General features: G+C 34.8%; 3 protein-coding genes and 1 long non-coding RNA gene across 4 annotated transcripts; all 4 read left to right on the forward strand.

Moving 5' to 3' along the window:
• The first annotated feature begins 835 nt into the window (after positions 1-835).
• On the forward strand, positions 836-4,727 carry LOC137739634 (choline-phosphate cytidylyltransferase 2). Its single transcript, XM_068479275.2, has 8 exons — positions 836-1,185; positions 1,759-1,872; positions 2,074-2,169; positions 2,453-2,495; positions 2,583-2,738; positions 2,894-2,974; positions 3,915-4,013; positions 4,106-4,727. Exons 1-8 carry the CDS (start codon positions 1,019-1,021, stop codon positions 4,376-4,378), a joined length of 1,029 nt encoding a protein of 342 aa, XP_068335376.2. The 5' UTR covers positions 836-1,018; the 3' UTR covers positions 4,379-4,727.
• Positions 4,728-7,520: 2,793 nt separating this feature from the next.
• On the forward strand, positions 7,521-7,961 carry LOC148694180 (uncharacterized). The gene is made up of 2 exons (XR_015966581.1): positions 7,521-7,656; positions 7,747-7,961. It is a non-coding gene; the product is annotated as an uncharacterized LOC148694180 (long non-coding RNA).
• Positions 7,962-15,456: 7,495 nt separating this feature from the next.
• Positions 15,457-17,326, forward strand: LOC137740922 (zinc transporter 5). The gene is made up of 3 exons (XM_068480727.2): positions 15,457-16,502; positions 16,596-16,745; positions 16,856-17,326. Exons 1-3 carry the CDS (start codon positions 15,903-15,905, stop codon positions 17,159-17,161), a joined length of 1,056 nt encoding a protein of 351 aa, XP_068336828.2. The 5' UTR covers positions 15,457-15,902; the 3' UTR covers positions 17,162-17,326.
• A 1,229-nt stretch (positions 17,327-18,555) lies between these two features.
• On the forward strand, positions 18,556-19,314 carry LOC148694181 (uncharacterized). Its single transcript, XM_088700645.1, has one exon. The coding sequence runs from the start codon at positions 18,556-18,558 to the stop codon at positions 19,312-19,314; it is 759 nt and encodes a 252-aa protein (XP_088556771.1).
• The last annotated feature ends 3,801 nt before the right edge of the window (positions 19,315-23,115 follow it).

Raw genomic sequence — 23,115 nt, forward strand, 5'->3', positions numbered from 1 at the left:
CTAATAACGGGGTATTGTGTCAGTATTTTAACATATAATATTAGGTCATGGTGTAGACATCACTTGATCGGGGGTACGTGGCCGTCTCAAATTCTTAAGAAAAAATAGTTTTACTAGTCTTTGTGCAAAACTTACGAATTTCTTTTTAAATTCTTAAGTGTTCCCTCACTTCAATTGTTTTCTCTTTCACGCTCACGTCTAAATTCTGTGTGTTTTATATCCTTTGTTAGTATAGAGAAGTGATAAGAGACTCAAACGTGGAGTTTTTCAAAAACTTTCTACCATTTTCATAATTCAATTTTCGTGTCAATTTTATAAAATATTATGTAAAAAACATAAGGTGACAAATAATTCATAGAAAGTTTTACTTTTAAAAAAAATCTCTTTATCATTTTTCGTTGTATAAATGAGTGTTTCATTATTCATAAAAGCAATATAAATAGACAAAATTAACGTTTTCATAAAGATTAACCTAATTTGTGACACAAAAATCTTGAACTTTAACAAGTACCCATTCTTTCTTCAGTTTCCAACTCCGTCTCAAGAATTTCCAACTCCATCTCTAGATTACCTTCACAACGCTACTAATATTTTTCTCGAAAATTCTAAAATTAGCATATACCACTTAAATTCCCCGACCGTACGTAATGCCTCGATCGTGTAATAAATAAATAGGCATCCATTTTTGAAAGATGCTATAGAATTTAACTTTACACCAAGATCATGGATCCTATCCCTATGCCTCACTTTATGTGGAATAAAAAGAAAATTTACCTCTATGTCCTTTGCCGCTACGAAAAAAACAGAAGAAAAAGAAAGTAAAGACAAATAGGAAGGGCACGCGGAATTACCGCGTATTTTCTGAGGTTGTACTGTTTTACCAGGGGACGCACAACAAATATAGACAGCGAGTGAAAGGTGAGGAGAGAGAGGGAAGCAGCAGAGGTCGCGGTGGTAGTGGCGGAGGTGGCAAATTGGTAAGTTAAAAGCCCAAACTCCATTTTCTTAGTGGATTCGGATGGCAGAGGTCGAGCCCAATCATACTAACGGCACCAGCAACGGCAGTACCAATTCGAATTCCAACCCCGCCGATCAGCCGGACCGCCTTGTTCGTGTCTACGCCGATGGGATCTACGATCTCTTCCACTTCGGCCACGCTCGCTCGCTCGAGCAGGCCAAGAAATCGTCAGTCTTTCTCTCTTTCTCGAATTCGAACTCATCATTTACAATTGCTGTATGTTGCTTTGATTCTGTGTTTTTCTTCGCTTTTGAAATCTGGGTTGCTCTTATTTCCGACCATTACTTCGTTTTTTTCATGAATTTCGTAGCTTTTGTGTTATTTGTTATCTGGGTATCTTTTATTTTGTTTATGCTGTGAAATTTGCTTTGTTCTTCATTGATTTCTGCTCTGTATATTGATCAAATATCTGATGATTAATCTTGTTTTGTATGCATACATGCTTTTTCATTTTGGTTAATTTTATTTGTTTCATATAAGACATAAGCTCGTATGGAATATAAATCTTCAAGTATTTGGATAATTACAAAGATGGTTCCTTGGTTAAAACTTGTAAGCTATCTTTCTAGACACTATATCAGGACTAGAAACCGAGACATACGGTGTCGGGCGTAGCTTTTTATCTGGTTGTTTTTCTGGTACTCTTTCTCCAATTTTATGTCTTTGTTGCTGTTAACTTGTGACATTGATTTGTGCCATGCTTATACACATTTTCTTATGAGTTCGAATTGCAATTTCAGGTTCCCTAACACCTATCTCCTCGTCGGTTGTTGTAATGATGAAACCACTCACAAGTTCAAAGGCAAAACTGTCATGACAGAGTCTGAACGTTATGAATCTCTTCGCCATTGCAAGTATGGATGCCCTCTCTCACTTCTTCTCCCTCTCCACATCGTAATTTTTCCATATAATATTGGTTTTCCAGATATGTAGAGTTGTACTTAAAGCCATGATTTGTACACTCCATATGCATGTGTGTAATGTGTATTAATGACACAATGACATAATTTATGAGCTATGTGATCAAGAACATGAAATATGTGTTTTGTTTGCAGGTGGGTAGATGAAGTCATTCCTGATGCACCTTGGGTGATCAATCAAGAATTTCTTGACAAGCATGAGATTGACTTTGTAGCCCATGACTCTCTACCGTAAGGACACTTTATCCAAGTTCTCACCTTTGAGCTCCAGTGTTATGCTGTTTTGGTGACTTTTACTTTTGGAACAATAATAGTATTTGTATCGATAATAATAATTCTTCAGATTTGCTTGTATGTTTTTTCTTTTCTATTTCTCTAGTATGTTTCTCTTAGCATTCCATTGTTTTAAAATACATGGTATATCTTAGATCTTAATAGATTTAAAAAGTAAGTGCAGATTTGTTACAAGTGACATTTATTATGAATTCTTTTGTACTTTGCATTTCTTGTACAGTTATGCTGATGCAAGTGGAGCTGGGAAAGATGTGTACGAATTTGTAAGCTCGAGACAAAGTACTTTTCTTTTGTTTTTATTTTTCTTCTTTCCTTAACCTATAATCCGTTGAGTGGTTCCTTTCTTATAGGTCAAAGCCGTGGGAAGGTTTAAGGAAACAAAGAGAACTGATGGAATTTCAACATCGGACATTATAATGAGAATTGTAAAAGATTATAACCAGTATGTGTTGCGTAACTTGGATCGTGGATATACAAGAAAAGAGCTTGGTGTTAGTTTCGTGAAGGCAAGATTCTTCTTGGTTTTTTAGTTTCTATTTTCTTACTATGTAATATGGTTTTGTGGGTTCTTGATTCTTGTTCCAAATTGACCTATCTTTTGAGACAGCAAGTTTTCCATGGTGAAAAAACTTATCTTTCTGATTTTGTTTGATATAAACAGGAAAAGCGATTAAGGGTGAACTTGAGATTGAAGAAGTTACAAGAGAAAGTGAAGGAACATCAAGAAAAAGTTGGAGAGAAGGTATGTCTTTCTCATTTTACAATATATTGTTGTGCTGTAATTGCAGGATGTAATGAGAGAATGAGCATGGACTTAATTGAGCTTCTTATCATAATTTACTGATTGCCAAGATTAAGAAAGAAGAGGGATGATTTAGGCATGAATTCATTTGTATAGTATATTTGGGTTGCCATAACCACAGCCATAATAATGAATTTCATTGCTGGTTTCGTTGTATCATGTTGACTTTGGATTACGGCCAATGACCCTGGAGGTTTTGAGGGTTCAAACTGGCATTTTACAGAGGAAATCTTGGGACTTCATTGCCCTATTGTTTGATTAGATTCTTAGTTCTTAACACTGCCTTTAAAATTGCATTTTCTTTAAAGAGCTGGAAACTCCTGTTCTTTTACCAAAGTCCATGTCTAGTTCCCAAACTCTTCTTGGTAGTGTCATGAAGTCACTGCAGTATGTGTTCTTCAATCTCCTTTCGAGGAAGTAGATGAATATTACGGTCTTAGCTTCCAGTTCCATATTATTCATGTAAGCCGAATAAAAAAACAATGTCAAAGTGTTTTGAACTTTTACTTAACGAATAAAGCAAGATTGTCAAATTGACTTAAAGACAGTTTATTAATTAGGCAGTAGGATTGCTGAAGGAACAAAACTGCTAGCTACTGGCTACTGTAAACATTTTTGGGTGCCTTATTTGAAGTATACTTAAAGAAGTCTTATGACATTCAGTCTTCATGTACAAACCCACACACACGTACATTTACATGAACGAAAGTTCTTATCTTGAAGTAATAGATTCCTTTCTACCGATCTGAGAGAAATTACTTTTGTTCTTGCATTAAGCCATCACCATACGTATACTAATTACTATATTGTAAATTTACCTTCTCACCATCCAATAATTGTTTATGTTTCTTACTGGTGGATTTCTGACTCTGTATGCTAGTTTCAAACTGTTGCTATGCATCGTAATGAATGGGTTGAAAATGCTGATCGCTGGGTTGCTGGATTTCTTGAGATGTTTGAAGAAGGTTGCCATAAAATGGTAAGGACAATATATGCATTACCAATTACATATAGACTGATATTTCTACAAGTAAAAACTGCCTCAATCATTTTGGTGTGGGATTGTTTCAGGGGACAGCCATCAGAGATCGAATTCAAGAGAGCTTACGAGGGCAGCAGTCGGGAGAAAAATATCTGCTGGAAAATGGTAAGGTGGACAGTGATGATGGACAAGAATATTACGATGAGGATGATGACGAAGAATACTACGACGATGAAGAATACTATGACGATGAAGAATATTATCAAGAGGTATACGGGAAAGATGGGAACAATGGGAACGAAAAGGAGAACGAAAAGGAGAAAAAGGAGGATGTGAAAGAAACGAATGTGAAAGTAAAGTAGTAGGTCGAGTTCTGTACAATGGTATAAGGTTGCGTTTGATGATGATATATGAATTCGCTGCGGTTGAGAAGGGGAACTCGGTCGAAACGTTTGTTTAGTGTAATTCCGGGTTTTTTTGTTCATCGCCAGTGTGCTTAGAACTTCATTACATGGGACATGGTCATACATGATGGTGCTATTTGCCCCTGCGTTTCTGCTTACATCTTGGCCAACTTGAACTTTGTGTTGAAAAGATGCCGATGCATAGTCCTAAGGATTTGTTTGGTGTTTAGGATTGAATTGGATTGGATAACTAGATTTTAGTGCATGTTGATTGAAAAAATGGATATCAACCTCTACACTTGTCCAAGTTAGTGTTTGGCTTCTCTTCTACACTTGTTCACATCAAAGATAGAAAATGAATTAATTGTGAAAGAGCGAAAATGAATTAATTGTGAAAGAACTTGTTCTAGTCAATCCTATAAAACGGTACAAAAGAGGTTGAGGGTGTATTTTTGCGCACCATCATAAATTACGGTGTATGCTCATCATACACCTAATTAATTGACACGTGTCATTTCACTTAACTTTGGTTAATTTTATTTTATTATTATTTTTTTAATTTGAAAAGTAACAGTGTTACATATCCAACAACATATGCTCCTGGTTTTTAAAAACACAATTTTTTGCTTACAATGCTGGAGAAAATGATACGTTAAGTTTATGTTTGTTTTTGTAAAAATTCATAAAATCGACAAATAAAAAAAATAAAAAAATAAAAAACTCGAGTAGCTCACAACTTATGTGAAAAATATGAATGTAGAATTTTCACATAATTTTTTGTGTGCGCAGTTACAAAAGTGTTTAAAATCATCTCTTTAAAAGTGCTTTGTGCTCCACACGTGAGAGTTTTGTATAATTTTAAGTTGAAATATTTAAACATCAGTAAAGAGTTAGGGATGAAGATTTTAACAGTTAAATTCATTCTACGAGAGAAGGTTTTATAACATTTTTTTTTTCTTCAGAATTTTGCATAAGAGAAAATTGGAGTAATGGTCTTTTATTTTGGTCATTTGAGCTTTTGGTTTATGAATTCAAAATAAGTGGGTATCAGTTCCCGAACTTGTTATAATTTAGAGTAATGATTTTTTTGGTTAGTTTGTTTCCACATTATAATAAGTTTAGGACCCAATACTCAAATTTTTAGGTTAGAGACCAAAGCTCTAATTGGGCCAAAGTTTATGAATCACTGCTCCAATAAGCTCTTTCGCATAACCAATGAAAAACCATGATTAATAGTTTTGTAAAAGATGAGATTGTTGAATTTCGGCAAATTCTTTTACTTACACGCAAAAAAGAAAAAAGAAAAGAAAAAAAGAAGAAGAAGAAGAAATTAGAAGTCATTTGAAAAATGGTCTTAATATTAACGATAAACTCTAAAAGATCCAATTATATGATAACAAAGTCTACAATTTACTCTTACAATATGCTATATTACAAAGTAAGAAGGTAATTCTTGGACTGTGGGTATTTGGTCTTGGTTGTTGGAGCTTTTTCGTCGTCCCTCTCTAATAGTTTAATCAACGTTACAAGTTTCTTGATCTACTCAAAAACTTTGGATTATAGCAACTTGTACTTTTATATGGGGCATTTGGTTTCTATGCAATCAAATTTGGTTTGAGAGCAAGTCTGCTTCCTTGGATTATGCGAAGTGCTGGCTAGCAGTTAGGTTTCTTGACTCGACCCTTGTGTGTTTTTCGAGTGATAGCTTCTCATTTTCACCCTTGCCTATTTTCTTAGTATTGAGTATCTCGCCACTTTCTATTGTGGCTCCATCCTTTATTCAAGTCTACATCCTTTATTCTAGTCATCTAGAGGTTGCCAATGGCCGGGTGACTCAAGGTTAATATCGATGGGTCTTGTGCCAACAAACGTGATGGAATTGGGGGAATTTTTCGCTCATCGAAAGGTGGGGCACTTGGTGATTTTACATCTAACACAAAATTTGTAACTTTAGTTGTAGAAATTCTTACTTTCATTGAGGTTGTGCGTATAGCTTGGGTAAGAGATTGGCAACATTTATTGATTGAAACAGACTTCATGTTGGTTATTCACTATCTTTTTAAGGCTCATAATGCGGTCTCGTGGTTTCTTATAGTGGATTGAAAGAATTGTCTTTGGCGGCTTTGACAAATGCTTTATAGGGAAGGAAATCAGGTTGCAAATGTTTTAGCTTTATCTAGGGCAGATAGTTATGCTTATTACTAGTGGTTTAAGGTTCCAAATTTTATAGCTTTTGGTCATGCTCGTGACATTTCATTTTGTCCTTATTATCATTTTTGTTGATGGTTTTTATCTTTGCGATTCCTGGCAAAGTCTGTTTGGATTATTGGATCAATGACTAATAGATTGCCACTTGTCAGATTACATAGGCAGTTACAAAGATAGCTTATCTTGTAAGCTGTTATTATTGTTAAGATTTACACTTGTATAAAAGACTAAGTTTGTAAGAAAGGAGTCAATTAGTGTGAATGAAATATTCGTTTCTTCCTCTCTAAGAAATCTCAAGAATTCTCTCTCTCTCTCTCTGATCATCTTTCTCTCAGAGTTTATAGATTGATATAGGTTGGTTTACATGGTTTCATCGCCGGAGAAAGCTTAACAGCTAGAGGTGATTGACCTTGGTGATTTGCTTCCGCACTCTTGCTGATCTCTTATATTAGTATATTTTCTTGACCCTTTGTTGCCAAATTTTGCTTTTAAGGTTTTGTCTTCTTCTCATTTCTGTGATTCTGTGTGTGCGATTCTCTGCACATAAGGTGTTTGATTGAAGTACTCAGAAAGATTTTCTCTCGGTTCTTGATTTGCAACTGCTATAATGGTGACAGCATCGCAATTACAGATCTTACAATCCCCAATTACATCCTTGATTTCATCAGTTTCAACCTCTGTTCCTTTGAAGCTCGATGACTCCAATTATTTGCCATGGCATTTTCAGATGCAATTGTTGCTTGAGGAGCACGGTATTGCTGGTTTTGTGGATGGGTCAACACCTTGTCCTAATCAGTTTCTTGTGACTCAATATGGGGATTCAAAGGTTGATTCTTGCAATTATTCAACCCGTACAGTTTCTGATGAATATACAATTTAGGAAGATGCATGACAAGGCATTGATGCAGCTGATTACTGCGACATTGCCACCTGCAGCATTGTCATGTGCAATTGGAAGTACCAGTTCCCAAGATTTGTGGACTAGGTTAAATGAGCAATTTTCAACTGTTACTCGCACAAGTATAATGGTAAAGACAATATCTGCATTACCAATTACATTAGACTGATATTTCTACAAGAAAAAGTGTCTCAATCATTTTGGTGTGGGATTGTTTCAGGGGACAACCATCAGAGATCGAATTCAAGAGAGTTTACGAGGGCAGCAGTCGGGATAAAAATATCTGCTGGAAAATGGTAACGTGGACAGTGATGATGGACAAGAATATTATGATGAGGATGATGACGAAGAATACTACGATGACGAAGAATACTATGACGATGAAGAATATTATCAAGAGGTATACGGGAAAGATGGGAACAATGAGAACAAAAAGAAGGATGGGAAAGAAACGAATGAGAAAGTAAAGTAGTAGGTTGGTATGGAGTTCTGTACAATGGTATAAGGTTGCGTTTGATGATGATATATGAATTCCCTGCGGTTGAGAAGGGGAACTCAGTCGAAACGTATGTTCAGTGTAATTTCGGGTTTTTTTTTGTTCATCGCCAGTGTGCTTGGAACTCCATTACATGAGACATAGTTATACATGATAGTGCTATTTGCCTTTGCGTGTCTGCTTCCATCTTGGCCAACTTGAACTTTGTGTTCAAAAGGTTTATGCCCATGCATGGTCCTAAGGATTTGTTTGGTGTTTAGGATTGAATTGGATTGGATAACTAGATTTTAGCGCATGTTGATTGAAAAAATGGATATCAACCTCTACGCTTCTCCAAGTTAGTGTTTGGCTTCTCTTCTACACTTGTCCACATCAAAGATAGAAGATGAATTAATCGTGGAAGAGCTTGTCCCAGCCAATCTTATAAAGTGGTACAAAAGGGTTTGAGGGTGCATTTTTGCTCACCATCATAAATTATGGTGTATGCTCACCATACACCTAATCAATTGACATGCGTCATTTCACTTAACTTTAGTTAATATATATATATATATATATATATATATATATATATTTTTTTTTTTGTGAATTTGAAAAGTAACACAGTGTTACATATCTAACATATGCTCCCGGTTTTTTAAAAACAAAATTTTTTGCTTACAGTGCTGGAGAAAATGATTAAGTTTATGTTTGTGTTTGTAAAAATTCATAAAATCGACAAAAAAAAAAAAAAAAAAAAAAAGAAAAAGAAAAAGAAAAAAAGCGAGTAGCTCACGACTTATGTGAAAAATTTGAATGTTGAATTTTGACATAATTTTTTGTGTGCATAGTTATGAAAGTATTTAAAATCATCTCTTTGAAAGTGCTTTGTGCTCCACACGTGAGAGTTTTGTATAATTTTAAGCTGAAATATTTAAACATCAGTAAAGAGTTAAGGATGAAGATGTTAACAATTAAATTCATTCGACGAGAGAAGGATTTGTAACCTTTTTTTTTCTTCAAAATTTCGCATAAGAGAAAATTGGAATAATGGTCTTTTATTTTGGCCATTTGAGTTTTGGTTTATGAATTCAAAATCAATGGGTACTGGTTCCCAAACTTGTTATAAGGTAGAGTAATGATTTTTTTGGTTAGTTCGTTTCCACATTACAACAAGTTTAGGGCCCAATACTCAAAATTTTAGGTCGGAGACCAAAGTTCTTTAAAAAAAAAAAAATGTTAGAAGTCATTTGAAAAATGGTCTTAATATTAACGATAAACTCTAAAACATCCAATATATATGATAACAAAGTCTACAATTTACTCTTACAATATGCTATATTACAAAGTAAGAAGGTAATTCTTTGACTGTGGGTCTTTGGTCTTGGTTGTTGGAGCTTTTCCGTCATCCCTCCCTAATAATTTAGTCAGTGGTACAAGTTTCTTGTTCTATTCGAAAACTTTGGATTATAGTGGCTTGTACTTTTATATGGGGCATTTGGTTTCTTCGCAATCAAATTCGGTTTGAGGGCAAGTTTGCTTCTTTGGATTATGCGAAGTGTTGGCTAGCAGTTAGGTTTCGTGACTTGACTCTTGTGTGTTTTTCGAGTGATAGCTTCTGCTTTTCACCGTTGCATGTTTTCTCACTATTGAGTATCTAGCTGCTTTCTATTGTGGCTCCATCCATTATTCAAGTCTACATCCCTTATTCCAGTCATCTGGAGGTTGCCAATGGCTAGGTGACTCAAGATTAATATCGATGGGTCTTGTGCCAATGAACGTGCTGGAATTGAGGGAATTTTTTGCTCATCGAAAAGTGGGGCACTTGGTGATTTCACATCTAACACAAAATTTGTAACTTTAGTTGCTGTAGAAATTCTTACTTTCGTTGAGGTTGTGCGTATAGCTTGGCTAAGAGATTGTAAATATTTATTGATTGAAATAGACTCCATGTTGGTTATTCACTATCCTTTTAAGGCTCATAATGTGGTCTCATGGTTTCTTATAGGGAAGGAAATCAGGTTGTAGATGTTTTAGCTTTATCTGTGACATTTAGTTATGCTTATTACTAGGGCTCTACGGTTCCAAATTTTATAGCCTTTGATCATGCTTGTGACATTTCATTTTGTCCTTATTATCGTTTTTGTTGATGGTTTTTGTCTTTGTGGGTCCTGGCATAGTTTGTTAGGAGTACCGGATCAATGGATGAGAGATTGCCACTTGTCAGTAGATTACATAGGCAATTACAAAGATAACTTATCTTGTAAGCTGTTATTGTTGTTAAGATTTACACTTGTATAAAAAACTAAGTTTGTAAGAAAGAAGTCAGTTAGTGTGAATGAAATATTCCTTTTTTCCTCTCTAAGAAATCTCAAGAATTCTCTCTTTGATCATGTTTCTCTCAGAGTTTATAGATTGATATAGGTTAGTTTACAGAGTCCTCCCACTTGTATCATTTTCATTCACTTTCTTTTATTATCAGTAAATTTAGTGAAAGAGGGACAGGCGTGGAATTTCAAAGTGTAATAGTCCTCACTTAAAAAACCAAGGGTAGGTACCTCACGTAATCTTTGTCCATTTAAAAAACAATATAATCAATACAAAATTCTTGCCTTAAACAACCGTTGACTGAATGCTAACAGTAACAGGTCCCAAAATGTAATCAGCAATAAATTTATAAGGAGCTTGTTTGATTCCACTGGTCCCAATCAGGTTGACTTCATTGGCAGGAAGTTGTCAATCAATTAAGTCGCAAAATACTTCCAATAGAAACTCACATGCATAGCTGCTAGATTTGGTCCTTTCCTTCGGAAAGGGATACGGTCCATTAAGTTCGGAAATTTGGATCATTGAAATTTGATCGACTAAAATTATTATAATTTTTAAAGTCAGTCCCTGTTTGTAGTAGTTGGATCAAATTTCAATAATCTAGATCCCCGAACTTAATGGATTAGGAGGAAGGGATCCAGAGATGATCCATTTCCCTTTCCTTCGGCCTTCATCTCAAATGGATATACATGAACAGTTTTGTTCCCGTAGATCAATATGGTTCAAAAAAATTATAGTCATTCACAGTTTAATTTTAATTAGACAGTATGCTTATTTAACTTTTTTGTTGTACGTTAGTTTTCTTTCACCATTAAAGTTAAAATCAAACAATGAACAACCACAATTTTCTTAAACCATGAAGTCTGGGAGCACAAAACCCAAGTGGCATGTTTTGTAGCTAAGTCAATGCATAAAGGAAGATTGGGCTCAAATGATTAATAATCCCCATCTTAATAGCTCCTCCAATCCCATCTAAACACGTACTAAAACCTGCAGAAATATCCTTGCATTAATTAGACAAAGTTCATGTGGAGAAATTTTTAGTTGTGACGAGAATACAGATGGTATCCCACGTATTTTTATGCAAGTGGTGGAAAATTTTAATTATTAAATTATTAACCTTTTAACACACATAACCCATCATTTATATAGAAACACATGATGTACCACATCATGTGATGGTCACACTGAAAAATTTATAGTTCATGTGACGTGATGTGAGGGGTTTGGTTTGGTTGGTAACATGGAACTTGATTAATTAGATTTTTTTTTTCTGGTCAATTAGATTAAACCATATCTTACGAGTGTTCTTTCTCCAGTAACGCTCTGCATATATAGTTGCCAGGACATTAACGGTTTCTATACATGACGTTTCAATCTTAATTAGTTTGTGCTTATCATATAACTTAGCAGATACACTAGTGTAATTACACTAATAGATCCTGCATTCCACTTTGTTTAACTATGTGTCCAACCAATATAAAAATGGAGAATGCCAAAGTCATCCACGGTAGATTGAGTTCTGACTTTTGATGAAGTGCGAGTTTTAAATATATGCATTTTTACAATTCGTATATGCGAATAGAGAATTCTACTCACACGTATGAGTTGTTTGGTTAAAAATTGACCAACGAAAATTACATATCTTAATTATGATTATTAGTGTGAATGACTTGTAGCTCATTGGGTTAAAATATTTGTTCTTGCACTTCAAGTCCCCTCTTCGCATTTCTTGCCCCGTAATTTAATATAAATTATTCTAGTATTGCTTATTAAAAAAAAAATTATGATCATTGGCGAGTATGGTTCATAGGGGTATTAAGACCAAACTCAATCCTGAACTAAGTGATATTTTTTAGGTTTTATTCCTCTTCCCAAACCCAACTCATGCTAAATATGCGAGCTAAAAGCTAAAAATCAAACAAAAGCCAAATCCTCCTAGGATTTAGCCCAGAAAATGGTGTGGGCACCACCAGCGGGACCCCACCCACATGGGCATGTTTCTCAGTATTTATTGAATCCAACGGCTGAGATCGAATATAATCAAATCTAACGGTAAAAAAAGATCCAACGGCCCAAATTTAAATCCAATGGCTAAAATAATTAAAAAAATTATTTAACTCAAAATTCACCAAAATTTAGTGATTTTTTTTTAATATTTATCGGAATTTAAATATTTTTAGGTTAAAATGTTCATAAAATTAAATTATGATAGTGTATATATATATATTTTTTTAAAAAAAATTACTTCAAAAGAAAAAATTAGCCTAAATTTATTCTTTAATAATCTCAGGCTAAAAAATTTAGGGTAGAAGGATTGGAGCAGAAAACTATTTCTGGGCTAAAACCTAAATTTTCTAAGCTAAAAATTTTAGATTTTAATTCAAGAGTTGAAGATGGTCTAATGTGCCTCTGACTGATATGACCCCAGCTAGAGAACTCATTGAAGGATGGGATGAATTTCTCTTGGTATAACATGGACGCATGCCAACATATTCACTTACATGATTTTTAAGCACAACATTTTCACGAACTTTAACTGTGTGGACCTTCGTTGGTACAATGGCACTCCAACGCACTACCAGAAAATGATCCTTGCAATATGAAATTTGACCGACGAACCACATTTTGTCAGATTAGGCTGCTTTATTTGACGAATTATGCAGTTGATCGAGCAAAGCTGGTCAATATTTAGAGTTTTTTTTTTTAAATCTTTACGTGGCAGAAGGATATTGTAGGGCAAGAACAATATCATCGGACAAATTTTTGGCACCAAAATAGAAAAAATGGCGTATAATTTGTGAAGATTTGTCTGATGAAGTATAGGTTCGTCGGCTTGAATTCTTTACCCGACACCCATTTCGTCTAGCCAAGTTTTCATGCTGTTCGACAAAGGCCACAATGACCTGTAAAAAAATTTACCGACAAAAATTTTGCTCAACGTCTTCCTTATAGTTGCCTGACGAAATGGTCCGTCGAGCAAACTTTTATTCATTAAAAAAGTTTGTGCCTTCCTCTTTCTCCCCTCCTCTTTCTTCTCTTCTCCCCCTACCCTTACATCGTTGCTCATGAACCTGTAAAACTCACTCGGTCTCTGTCTCTGTCTCCCAATTGATTTAATTTTTTTTTTTTTGGTTAAATATTTTTTATTTAATTGTGTAATTAATTAATTTTGATTGTTGTGGGTTTATGATTGGATTGGAAGAAAATACTACCTATTTGGCAGAAGCCAAAAACAAATTGGATACCACAACTCAAAAATGGCAAAGAACAAAAATATTATTGGGGGAAGAGGATCCTCTCCGGATCCACTTTGTGGGGATCCTAAGGATCCTCACATCTTAGTCGTTTATCGTACATCGTGTGGTCAGTTTTCGTCAAATACTATTTGTGTTTAATGTTAAATAAAAAAAGTCAAATGATTTCTGATCACACGATACACGATTAATGATTAAGATGTGAAGATATCTAGGATCCCCACAAAGTGGATCCGGATGGGATCCAATTCCATTATTAGGTAATGAGAAAAAAATTTCAACCTATAGGTGGACTGCAGCTGGTCTCCTTTATTAAAAAAAAAAGGACCACTTTGAATGAGAAAAAAAATTTCAACCTATAGGTGGACTGCAGCTGGTCTCCTTTATTAAAAAAAAAAGGACCACTTTGATATAGATGCCTCAAATTTGAATTTTTTTAATCAAACATCTATAACTTTTAAACTTTTGATCAAACATTCTTCTACTAATTTTTAATTAAAAATTATGATTTTTATTGTATTTAATTAACCAACTAGTTCAGAAAATAATATCACAAATATTCTAAAATCACCACATACATCCTATCTTATCTTATCATAATTCGTTCAAAATGAATTTTTCTTATTCAAATAATTTGTTGTTTTAAATTCTAAAAACACATAAACATCCTATTAACATACAATTATGAAATATAACATGCATATATATTAAATATAATGTACCAAACAAATATATTAAATATAATGTACCAATCATTTGGTACGTTATATAAATTTAATCTGGGTACGTATTAGTATTTTCACATTAAAACATTGCACTAAAAAATATTTTGTAAACTTTTAATAATTAATTATTGGAATAAGGACTCATTTTAAATAAAAGTAAAAATGTGAAAACTCTTAGTTCACGTTTCTACTATAAGTAGTTGTTAAAAAATTCAAATTTATTTTTAGTTGCCTGAAATTAGGCAGTCTAGTCTATATCTCAATTTTAATTATAAATGTCTCTTGTTTTTTTTATAATCTATATAAAATGTTGAGTTGGAAATTGGAAAAACTATATTTCATCCAATTAATCTTGAACCCATATAATTGAATCCTTAAATTGAGGAAGGGATGAGATTCCATAAAAATAGCAATAGATTAATGAGTATTATTGAGTACATTTTTTTTATACATAAAAATGGATTTAAAAGAATTTATAAAATACTTAAATTAAGAATTACCTGGAATATAAAGTTTAATTAAAAGTAAAAGCACTTTAATCAAAAGTTAAAAAGTAACAAATGTTTAATTTAGAAAAATCTAAAATGAGGCATCTAATTCTAATTTATCCAATAACAAAGTTGTAACATTCACCTAATAAATATGAGAGAGGAAAATAGACATAAAAAGAAATTAAAAACTGTGCCAGTAACTCTAACAATGGAAAATTTGCAATATAGTAAAAAAAAGTTTATTTGGAAGATACAAACAAAATTTGGTTTTCTATAAATTCCTTCTCGCTTAAAAAAAAAAAAAAAAAAAAAAAACAGAGTCTATATGAACATAATTTTTAACCAATCTAAGTTCAAATAATTGAGACCCTCCCGTATAATTATCAGCGGCAATAATTAATTGAATTAATTAAGAGTTTGTGCAGGCCTCTACGTTGGCCGTTTTGGATGGGGAAATTAATTGAATTAAATAGAAGAAACACACTATTTCGTCATTTTTTTGACAAATTTATCAATTCAAAAGTTGACTCTGTGTGAAACCTCTTGCTACCCTTTTCTTCAACATATTATGTTGACATTGTTTCGACACTTGAAATTAAAACATCGAATTTTCCTAACAGCCCAATACACTTGTTTTTTAATGACAGTTTGAGTAACACACTGTTTCGTCATTTTTTTGACAAATTTATTAATTCAAAAGTTGACTTTGCGTGAAACCTCTTGCTATCCTTTTCGTCAACATATTATGTCGACATTGTTTCGACACTTGAAATTAAAACATCGAATTTTCCTAACGGCTCAATACACTTGTTTTTTAATGACAGTTTGAGTCGGTCTCAAAAACCAAGTTGCCTTCCTAAACAAAACGTCCTCCTCATTTTTTCTTCATTCTCTTACGATCACTCCTTTTCGTTGGAGAAAGATTCTCCTCTCATCTGTTTTGTGCTTTTAAAATTTCGACCACCTTTATAAAGTAGCGTTTCGAACCTGAATTTCTAGTCTACTTTTTCTTTCGAACCTGAATTTCTAGTCTACTTTTTCTTAGCGTAATTTCTAGTCTACTTTTTCTTAGCGTTTCGTAGTAGGTAATTTTTTCTGCGATGAGCAAACTTCAACAGCATAGTTGTTTTGCATTCTTTTGCCTCCTCTTCATACTCCCCACCTTAGTTTTCGGAGAGTGCACCTGTGAAAAAGAAGAAGGGGATGGGGACCAGAACAAAACCGAAGCTCTAAAGTACAAAATTGGGGCGATTGCATCCATCCTAGTCGCTGGTGCACTCGGTGTTGGTATCCCAATTCTCGGGAAGACCATTCCGGCTTTACACCCCGATAGGAACATATTCTTCATCATCAAGGCCTTTGCAGCCGGGGTCATATTGGCTACTGGGTTCATCCACGTGCTCCCGGATGCTTTTGAGAGCTTGACGGACCCGGCTCTTAAGGAGAACCCATGGGGGAAATTTCCCTTCACTGGGTTTGTGGCCATGATGGCTGCTATTGGGACTTTGATGGTGGATTCTTTTGCCACTTCTTATTACAACAGGTCTCACTTCAAGAACAATATTGATGCAGACGAAGAGAAGGCCCAAGAGCATGAGGGTCACGTGCATGTTCATACTCATGCAACTCATGGCCATGCTCATGGCGCAATTGACACTTCACCCTCAACAGAACTTCTCAGGCACAGAGTGATTTCACAGGTGATTTTCTTTTTGAATATTTTTTTTTTTTTTGTGATTAGTTAGTGGTGAATTTTTTTTTAATTAGTTATTTAATTTTGATTTTTGTGGTAGGTTTTGGAGTTGGGGATTGTTGTGCATTCTGTGATTATAGGAATTTCGTTAGGTGCTTCTGAAAGTCCTAAAACAATAAAGCCTCTTGTAGCTGCATTGTCTTTCCATCAATTTTTTGAAGGCATGGGACTCGGTGGATGCATAACTCAGGTAATTTTTTGCCTACAACTATTGATGTCAATATGTTCGTACCCAAGTTGGTTAGAGCAAAAATAACACTGGATGTTGATCAGATATTATTTTTTTAATGTTCTATGTAGGCAAAATTCAAGAATCGAGCTGTTGCAATCATGTCATTGTTCTTCTCTCTTACAACTCCAGTTGGGATTGGCATCGGAATTGGAATATCAAATGTTTATGACGAAAGCAGCCCGACTGCACTCATCATGGAAGGCGTTTTTAATGCGGCATCAGCTGGTATCTTAATCTACATGTCCCTTGTTGATCTGCTAGCAGCTGATTTCATGAACCCAAAAATGCAGAGCAATGGAAGGCTTCAAGCTGGAGCTAACATATCTCTTCTTCTCGGAGCTGGTTGCATGTCTTTGCTGGCCAAATGGGCTTAAACTAGTTGGTCAATCAAGGATGTTGTCCATAATTTTTTGTTTGCTTTTCCCTATGTTTTCTTGCTTCTTCCTATGTTTTCTTGCTTCTTCTTTCCTGAAGTTTTTTGTTCTCAATCTCCAAATTTGCATCGAATTATTAATTCAAACAGTGGTTATTTCGTGTAAGAGAATTTCTTTGCAACTCAATGCAAGAATGGTTATTTGCTATACAGTCAACTTTTAATTTGAACCGTTAATCTAGTGGATCCCTCTACTATGGATATCTGCATCAATGTCAACACCCACCAGTTCTTTTCCAATTTCTACTTTGAAATTATGATAGGTGGAAAATGCAAAGCAAGTTTCTTTTACTATGGAAAAAATTGGTCCCCGTATTTTCCAAAGTAAAGGAAAAGTCAGCAGAAATCTTCAAGGAGCGATTGAAAATCTACGAAGGAAATTCCAACTAGTAAAAAACAGAAAAATAAATGAAATATTATACATACTCGAAGAGGAAATGACATGCAGGATTGACCTTGAGATGGTCATTTTTGGCTGAACTCCTATTTCCACTTTCAAACTCCAAACATACGATAGTAAGTGCTGACTCATAAAACTCCTTTGCTTTTGAGAATCTCAGTTTTTTAAGGGGGTCTAAAAGGTGCTTTTATTGGGACATGTGTTTGTTTTGTTGAAGGGTTTCTGAGAAGTGCTTTTGGATTGTCAGCTCTTGGGCTCCTAGCCTGCTTAGGGTCTCCAAGCAGCAAAACATAAGACGAAATAGCAGGGGGTGCATAGTTTAGTAGTGCTATATAAACAGATTTTAGATGAACCCAATGCGAGTTTTTCTATCTTTGCTTGCTTTCTCGTCATGATCGATGAGAATGGATAGGAGGCTCGTGAAATTGATGTGAGGGGAAGGAATGTCTATATGTTTTGGGAGCAAACTCCAGTCTATATAACTTTGATGGATCAAAGTTAGATCTGATCAATAAAACGCCCCAATAATGAAGTGTAAGAGTAACCACCATCCAACAGGACTCACAGTGTCACCCAATGCATTTGGAGACACTCTAGTTACCGCATACTCCAAGGAATGTTACCCAATAGCATAAGCTCTGTTATAATGGACAATTATTTTAAATAGATGCAATGAAAAAAAACCAAAAAGCAAGAGTTGCATAATCATCAATGATTCACTCATATGATCGTGATATCACATTTGCTGTAGTGATGACTTCACAACCTTAGATTTCTCACCATATAACTCAATACTAACATCCATTGCCAAGTGTGCATGGATGTCTTCTTCACTCATATGATCGTGATATCACATTTGCTGTAGTGATGACTTCACAACCTTAGATTTCTCACCATATAACTCAATACTAACATCCATTGCCAAGTGTGCATGGATGTCTTCTACTGTAGGGGTTCCAATGAGAAATAGATACCATTCATCCTTCGCGTCTTGGTTGGATGAAATGGTTGAACTAATCTCGAGATCCAGCTTCGATATGGTCCTCATGATCTATTGGGTACTGTGGGGAGCGAGAAATACGAAGTTATGGCAAGGAAAGTGTGACCACCCTGATGTTTGTGTCTTGAAAGCAATTCAATGGTGGCTCGAGTTCAACAAAAGTGGCACTTTAGTCCCATGCCGCCAAAAAGGCCAGATCACGGATTGTTGGCTCACTCCACCTGTCGGGCACCTCAAGATAAATACTAACGGCTCCTGGAGTGATGACAAAAAGAGGTCAGGATTTGGGGCTGTTATCAGAGACGACCAGGGCGTCTTCGTAGCTGCGAAATGTGGGATGCTGGAAGACGTTTTCTCTCCTATTCAAGCAGAGGCTATGGCCATCAGAGAGAGTAGAATTTGGGAAGTGCAGAAGGGTATTCAAAAATTAGTTCTTGAGACCGATTCACTTCAGATTGTGGAGGCACTACGGGATTCTTCCCTCAATTTGTCATCAGCTGGCCAAATTGTGGAAGACATCAAGATGTTGCTCCTTTCAATCACTGAAGTTGTTGTGACCCATACTCGCCGCAAAGCAAACTCTATAGCCCACCGACTTGCACGGATTGGACTAACTTTGAGCCAACGTTGTGAATGGGATACCTCCCCACCGAGTGTTATTATTGATTTACTTGTAGAAAAATGTAGTCTTTGAGAACTATTATGTAACACTTGGTTATTACCATATGGATGAAATGAAACAAACTATCGTATCTCTTTGGGAAAAAAAAAAAAAAAAAAAAATCCATTGCCAAGCTCAAGGGGATTACTGTACTGGTTGGCTGGACTGAGTGAGCAACGTGGACAAGGTGAATTGGAATTGAGAGGACATGTTTACTATTCATAAATATTTGGGTAAGCATGAGTGAAATAACCATAGATATATAGATAAGCGAGAATTAGAGTCGTGAATTCTTATTAAATTGTTTGATAGATTGTCATGAGTCCAAAGAAAATAGGGAAATATCCGAAAATGGGACAAATTCTTAATTGAGGGATAAAAATAAGACAAATCGGCCATGCACAAAACTGAAATTACTAAGATACCCACATATAAATGGGTGGGTTATTTCCTCCCATTTTCTGATTTCTCTCTCTACTCTTTCTCTCCCTTCCTCCCTCTCTTCTCTCACTTTCTCCTTCATGCACTCTCTCTCCCCTTCTCATCGTGCACACATAATGCACTGTCATCCCGACCAACACCGTCCAAATCGAAGTCACCACCAATTTCATCTCATCTTCATGAGTCCTAAACACCTAACCTTGTCACGAATCTTATCCCCGATCGTTGGGATCGAAACTCAAGCATGCTACTAGTTTTTTGGCCATTTTTCGGCAACACGGCAAACAACCAAGGCTTGAGACCACCACCACTAGACTCGCATCGAGGGTGGGAAAAAAGCCCAGTCATTAAATGATGGTGTTTTGTTGGATGAATTTTTCAGGATTTACTCATTGTATGTACACGACATGCACATGATATGCTCACAAATCTGAGCCAACCCAAAAATCCAGAGCTCACCACTCTCCTTTTGAAATTAGAAAAATGACGTCATCACCTATGACGCCACCACCATATACAATATATGCCCATATACATTATATGCACACCACATGCACATGATATGCATAGAACTAGAGATCGAGCAACAAGCTGTTTTCGCATTAATAAGAAACTTTAACGGCGACTTATTAGTATAGTGAATACAATTAAAACATAATTGTTACGTATATAAGGTTACAATAGCAGTTTGAAAAGTCTTGTTACATACATCAATCATCGCTTAACCTTGCATGTGGAAAATATGATACTCGTTTCGTTATTTCATGGACACGCATGATCCTTAACATCCTCTAAGCTTTTTCTTAATTCTTTTTGGTCGCGGCCAACTAGGTTGTGGTCATACTCGCAAAATTCCGGGGTACAACATACATGCATCATAACTAGTGAACATTCTTGCTTCTTATATTAAGATGTAGCCATGCACACAATATGCACTCCACAAGCACATTACGGAAAAAATTTCACAAAATTTTGGGTTGAGCTCAAATCTATGAGCATAACATGTGTAGGTCATGTGCATGTCGTGTACATACAGTGTAGAAGCGAGCTTAATACGAAGAGAGCGAACAAGTACACGAAACAATTTCGTCCATATCCTTCTCTCTTCCTTCTTTCCACTCTGATTTCTCTCTTTTCACTCAAATTTATCTCTTCTCCCAAAGGCAACTGACCTCTAATACATTTTTTTTTCCATTTAATTGCAGCAAAAGACAAACCCTATTTTAGTGCTTGTAAATTTGGATCGAGAGAGGGAGTGATAATGATTTTACCACCTGCAAAAGTAGGGATAAATACTCTTAAAAATACTTGCAAGAGAACAAAGTTGTTGTAGTATAGTAGCTCAAGTAAGGTCATTTTCCGTAAGGATTAAATGAATAATATGTATTTAAACTAATTCTTGGCTAATTATTTGAAAACAAATATTGGAAAAGGTTGATTTTGAATTTAAAAATAATAAAAACGAATTTAATTAAAATGATTAAAGAGATTAGCAAAGTAAAGAAAACAAAAGAAAGCGTTTTGAAAACCAAATTGTAAAAGCCTAGGGTTCCGCCGTCCCCTTAACAATCCTATGTAGATTTACCAATTACTTATGAATTACCCATGCAACTTTGAAGGTTAGGTTTTTCTAATGCATATTCTACTATTGGTATTCAAGTTAGAACGTATATCAAACATGCAATCCGTCTGTGGTATTCAGATCAAATATAAACATGCATGACTCATTACCCTTTGTAAAAACCCGTTGAAAAACCATGCAACCCCTAAGATGTGGTATTCATCCTAGGTGAAATTACAACTATCAATCACAAGAAGCAATACTCAATTCCCTGGTGGTATTCCCATCGAATTTCATCCGATTACTTATCTAAATATCCCAATGGTAGCTAAGCATTAAGATATAAAGACAGTTCAAGCATAATGATTAATAATTCAAGGTATGCATGCATAATATCATAAGGAATTAAATAAAAACTTCATATTCATGCTAAAGGTCAAGGCATTGCCCTAACAAACGAAAATTAGCTACGATCAACCATAAAACAAAAGAATTTTATTGAAATAAAAAAAGGATAGAAAACACTTAGAAAATACAAAGCGTCAAAGCCTAACTAAATTCTCCACATACGTTCCCCTCTCTTCTAATGGCTAAAAAGTCTTATTTATACTACCAGAAAATAAAACCCTACCTTGAAAAGGTCTTAGAATAATATTAGGAAACATAATTAAATGATAAAATAGAAAATAAAAGGTCTCCTATTTGAACTAGAATTTGGAGTTCTTAGTAAATTAGTCTTTTGATCGACCAAATCAACTCCGATTTGGTCCCAAAAGTACAAATCCTCAAAAGGAATCTTCCTCAAAATATTTCATCTTGACCTTCAAAATACCCAAAACGTCCAGAAAGGGCAATCTGGGAAAGCTGTGGGCTGGGTCTTTATTTCATTGCCACGGTCAAATGGCTTGGTAGAAAAATCTGGAATTTTGATACAATCATCTTGAAAGGCACACGCACATTCTCCAATTAGAATCACTCCAAAACTCATCCGTTTGATTATTTTTTGCTTCAGAGGAATTAGAATGTCCTATATTGGAAATATATAACAAAGTATCAAAACAAAGTATCAAAATTCATACATAATAACCAATAAATTATTAATAAGATTAAGGTAAAATATATAGTATAATATTGACTCATTAGGGAGCAGAGAAAGAGAGAAGACAAAAGAAATAAAAACACAGATCTGGCCAATTACGGTGGCTCAGGCACGGGTCGGCTGAGGAGAGCAAATGCCTGGGTCTGGAACGAAACTACCTCTGCTGGCTTCTTGATTTGGATTTAGAATGGAGAAGTATTTTATTAAAATCCAAATTTAGTTGAAAATCATCTTTATATATAATACTACGTAAATTACATTTTAGTGCATTATATTTGAATAACACTGGGATCTATTTGTATTAGTGAGTTTTCAAATGTACTAATTTCATGTATAAATTGTAGAATATTCTTGACTATTTAAAGATGAGGAATTATTTTGTAAATGTTTCGTGGATGATTTACAAAACTTTATGGTAATGATCGAACTGTTAATGATGTAAACCATTATGTAAAGATTACCTTTACAAAAAAATTAAATTAAAACAAAGATTGTGAAGTCAATCAACGATTCAAGTGCAACAAGTAGATAAACAGTTTGGAATACTTTTATCGGTTTCGACTATATATTTTTATACAGTTCAATGACATAACAATCTCATACTTTTATTTTTATTTTTTTATAGATGTGAACTTTAGTCTTTACACAATAACATATAATATAATTGATTATGATCATAAACACAAAATTCAAATAGTCCAGTATTATTCTAAGTCATATATATCATGTGCAT

The sequence above is a fragment of the Pyrus communis genome, chromosome 9 (assembly GCF_041283825.1).
Source record: "Pyrus communis isolate YQ-2024b chromosome 9, ASM4128382v1, whole genome shotgun sequence".
Taxonomy (NCBI): domain Eukaryota; kingdom Viridiplantae; phylum Streptophyta; class Magnoliopsida; order Rosales; family Rosaceae; genus Pyrus; species Pyrus communis.

Excerpts from the sequence above, each read along its gene's own strand:
- LOC137739634 (XM_068479275.2), top strand. The coding sequence starts at position 1,019 with ATGGCAGAGGTCGAGCCCAATCATACTAACGGCACCAGCAACGGCAGT. Across the intron at positions 1,186-1,758 it reads CTCGAGCAGGCCAAGAAATC|GTTCCCTAACACCTATCTCC; the intron begins GTCAGTCTTTCT and ends TTGCAATTTCAG. Across the intron at positions 2,739-2,893 it reads TTGGTGTTAGTTTCGTGAAG|GAAAAGCGATTAAGGGTGAA; the intron begins GCAAGATTCTTC and ends TGATATAAACAG.
- LOC137740922 (XM_068480727.2), top strand. The coding sequence starts at position 15,903 with ATGAGCAAACTTCAACAGCATAGTTGTTTTGCATTCTTTTGCCTCCTC. Across the intron at positions 16,503-16,595 it reads GGCACAGAGTGATTTCACAG|GTTTTGGAGTTGGGGATTGT; the intron begins GTGATTTTCTTT and ends TTTTTGTGGTAG. Across the intron at positions 16,746-16,855 it reads TCGGTGGATGCATAACTCAG|GCAAAATTCAAGAATCGAGC; the intron begins GTAATTTTTTGC and ends TGTTCTATGTAG.
- LOC148694181 (XM_088700645.1), top strand. The coding sequence starts at position 18,556 with ATGTCTTCTACTGTAGGGGTTCCAATGAGAAATAGATACCATTCATCC.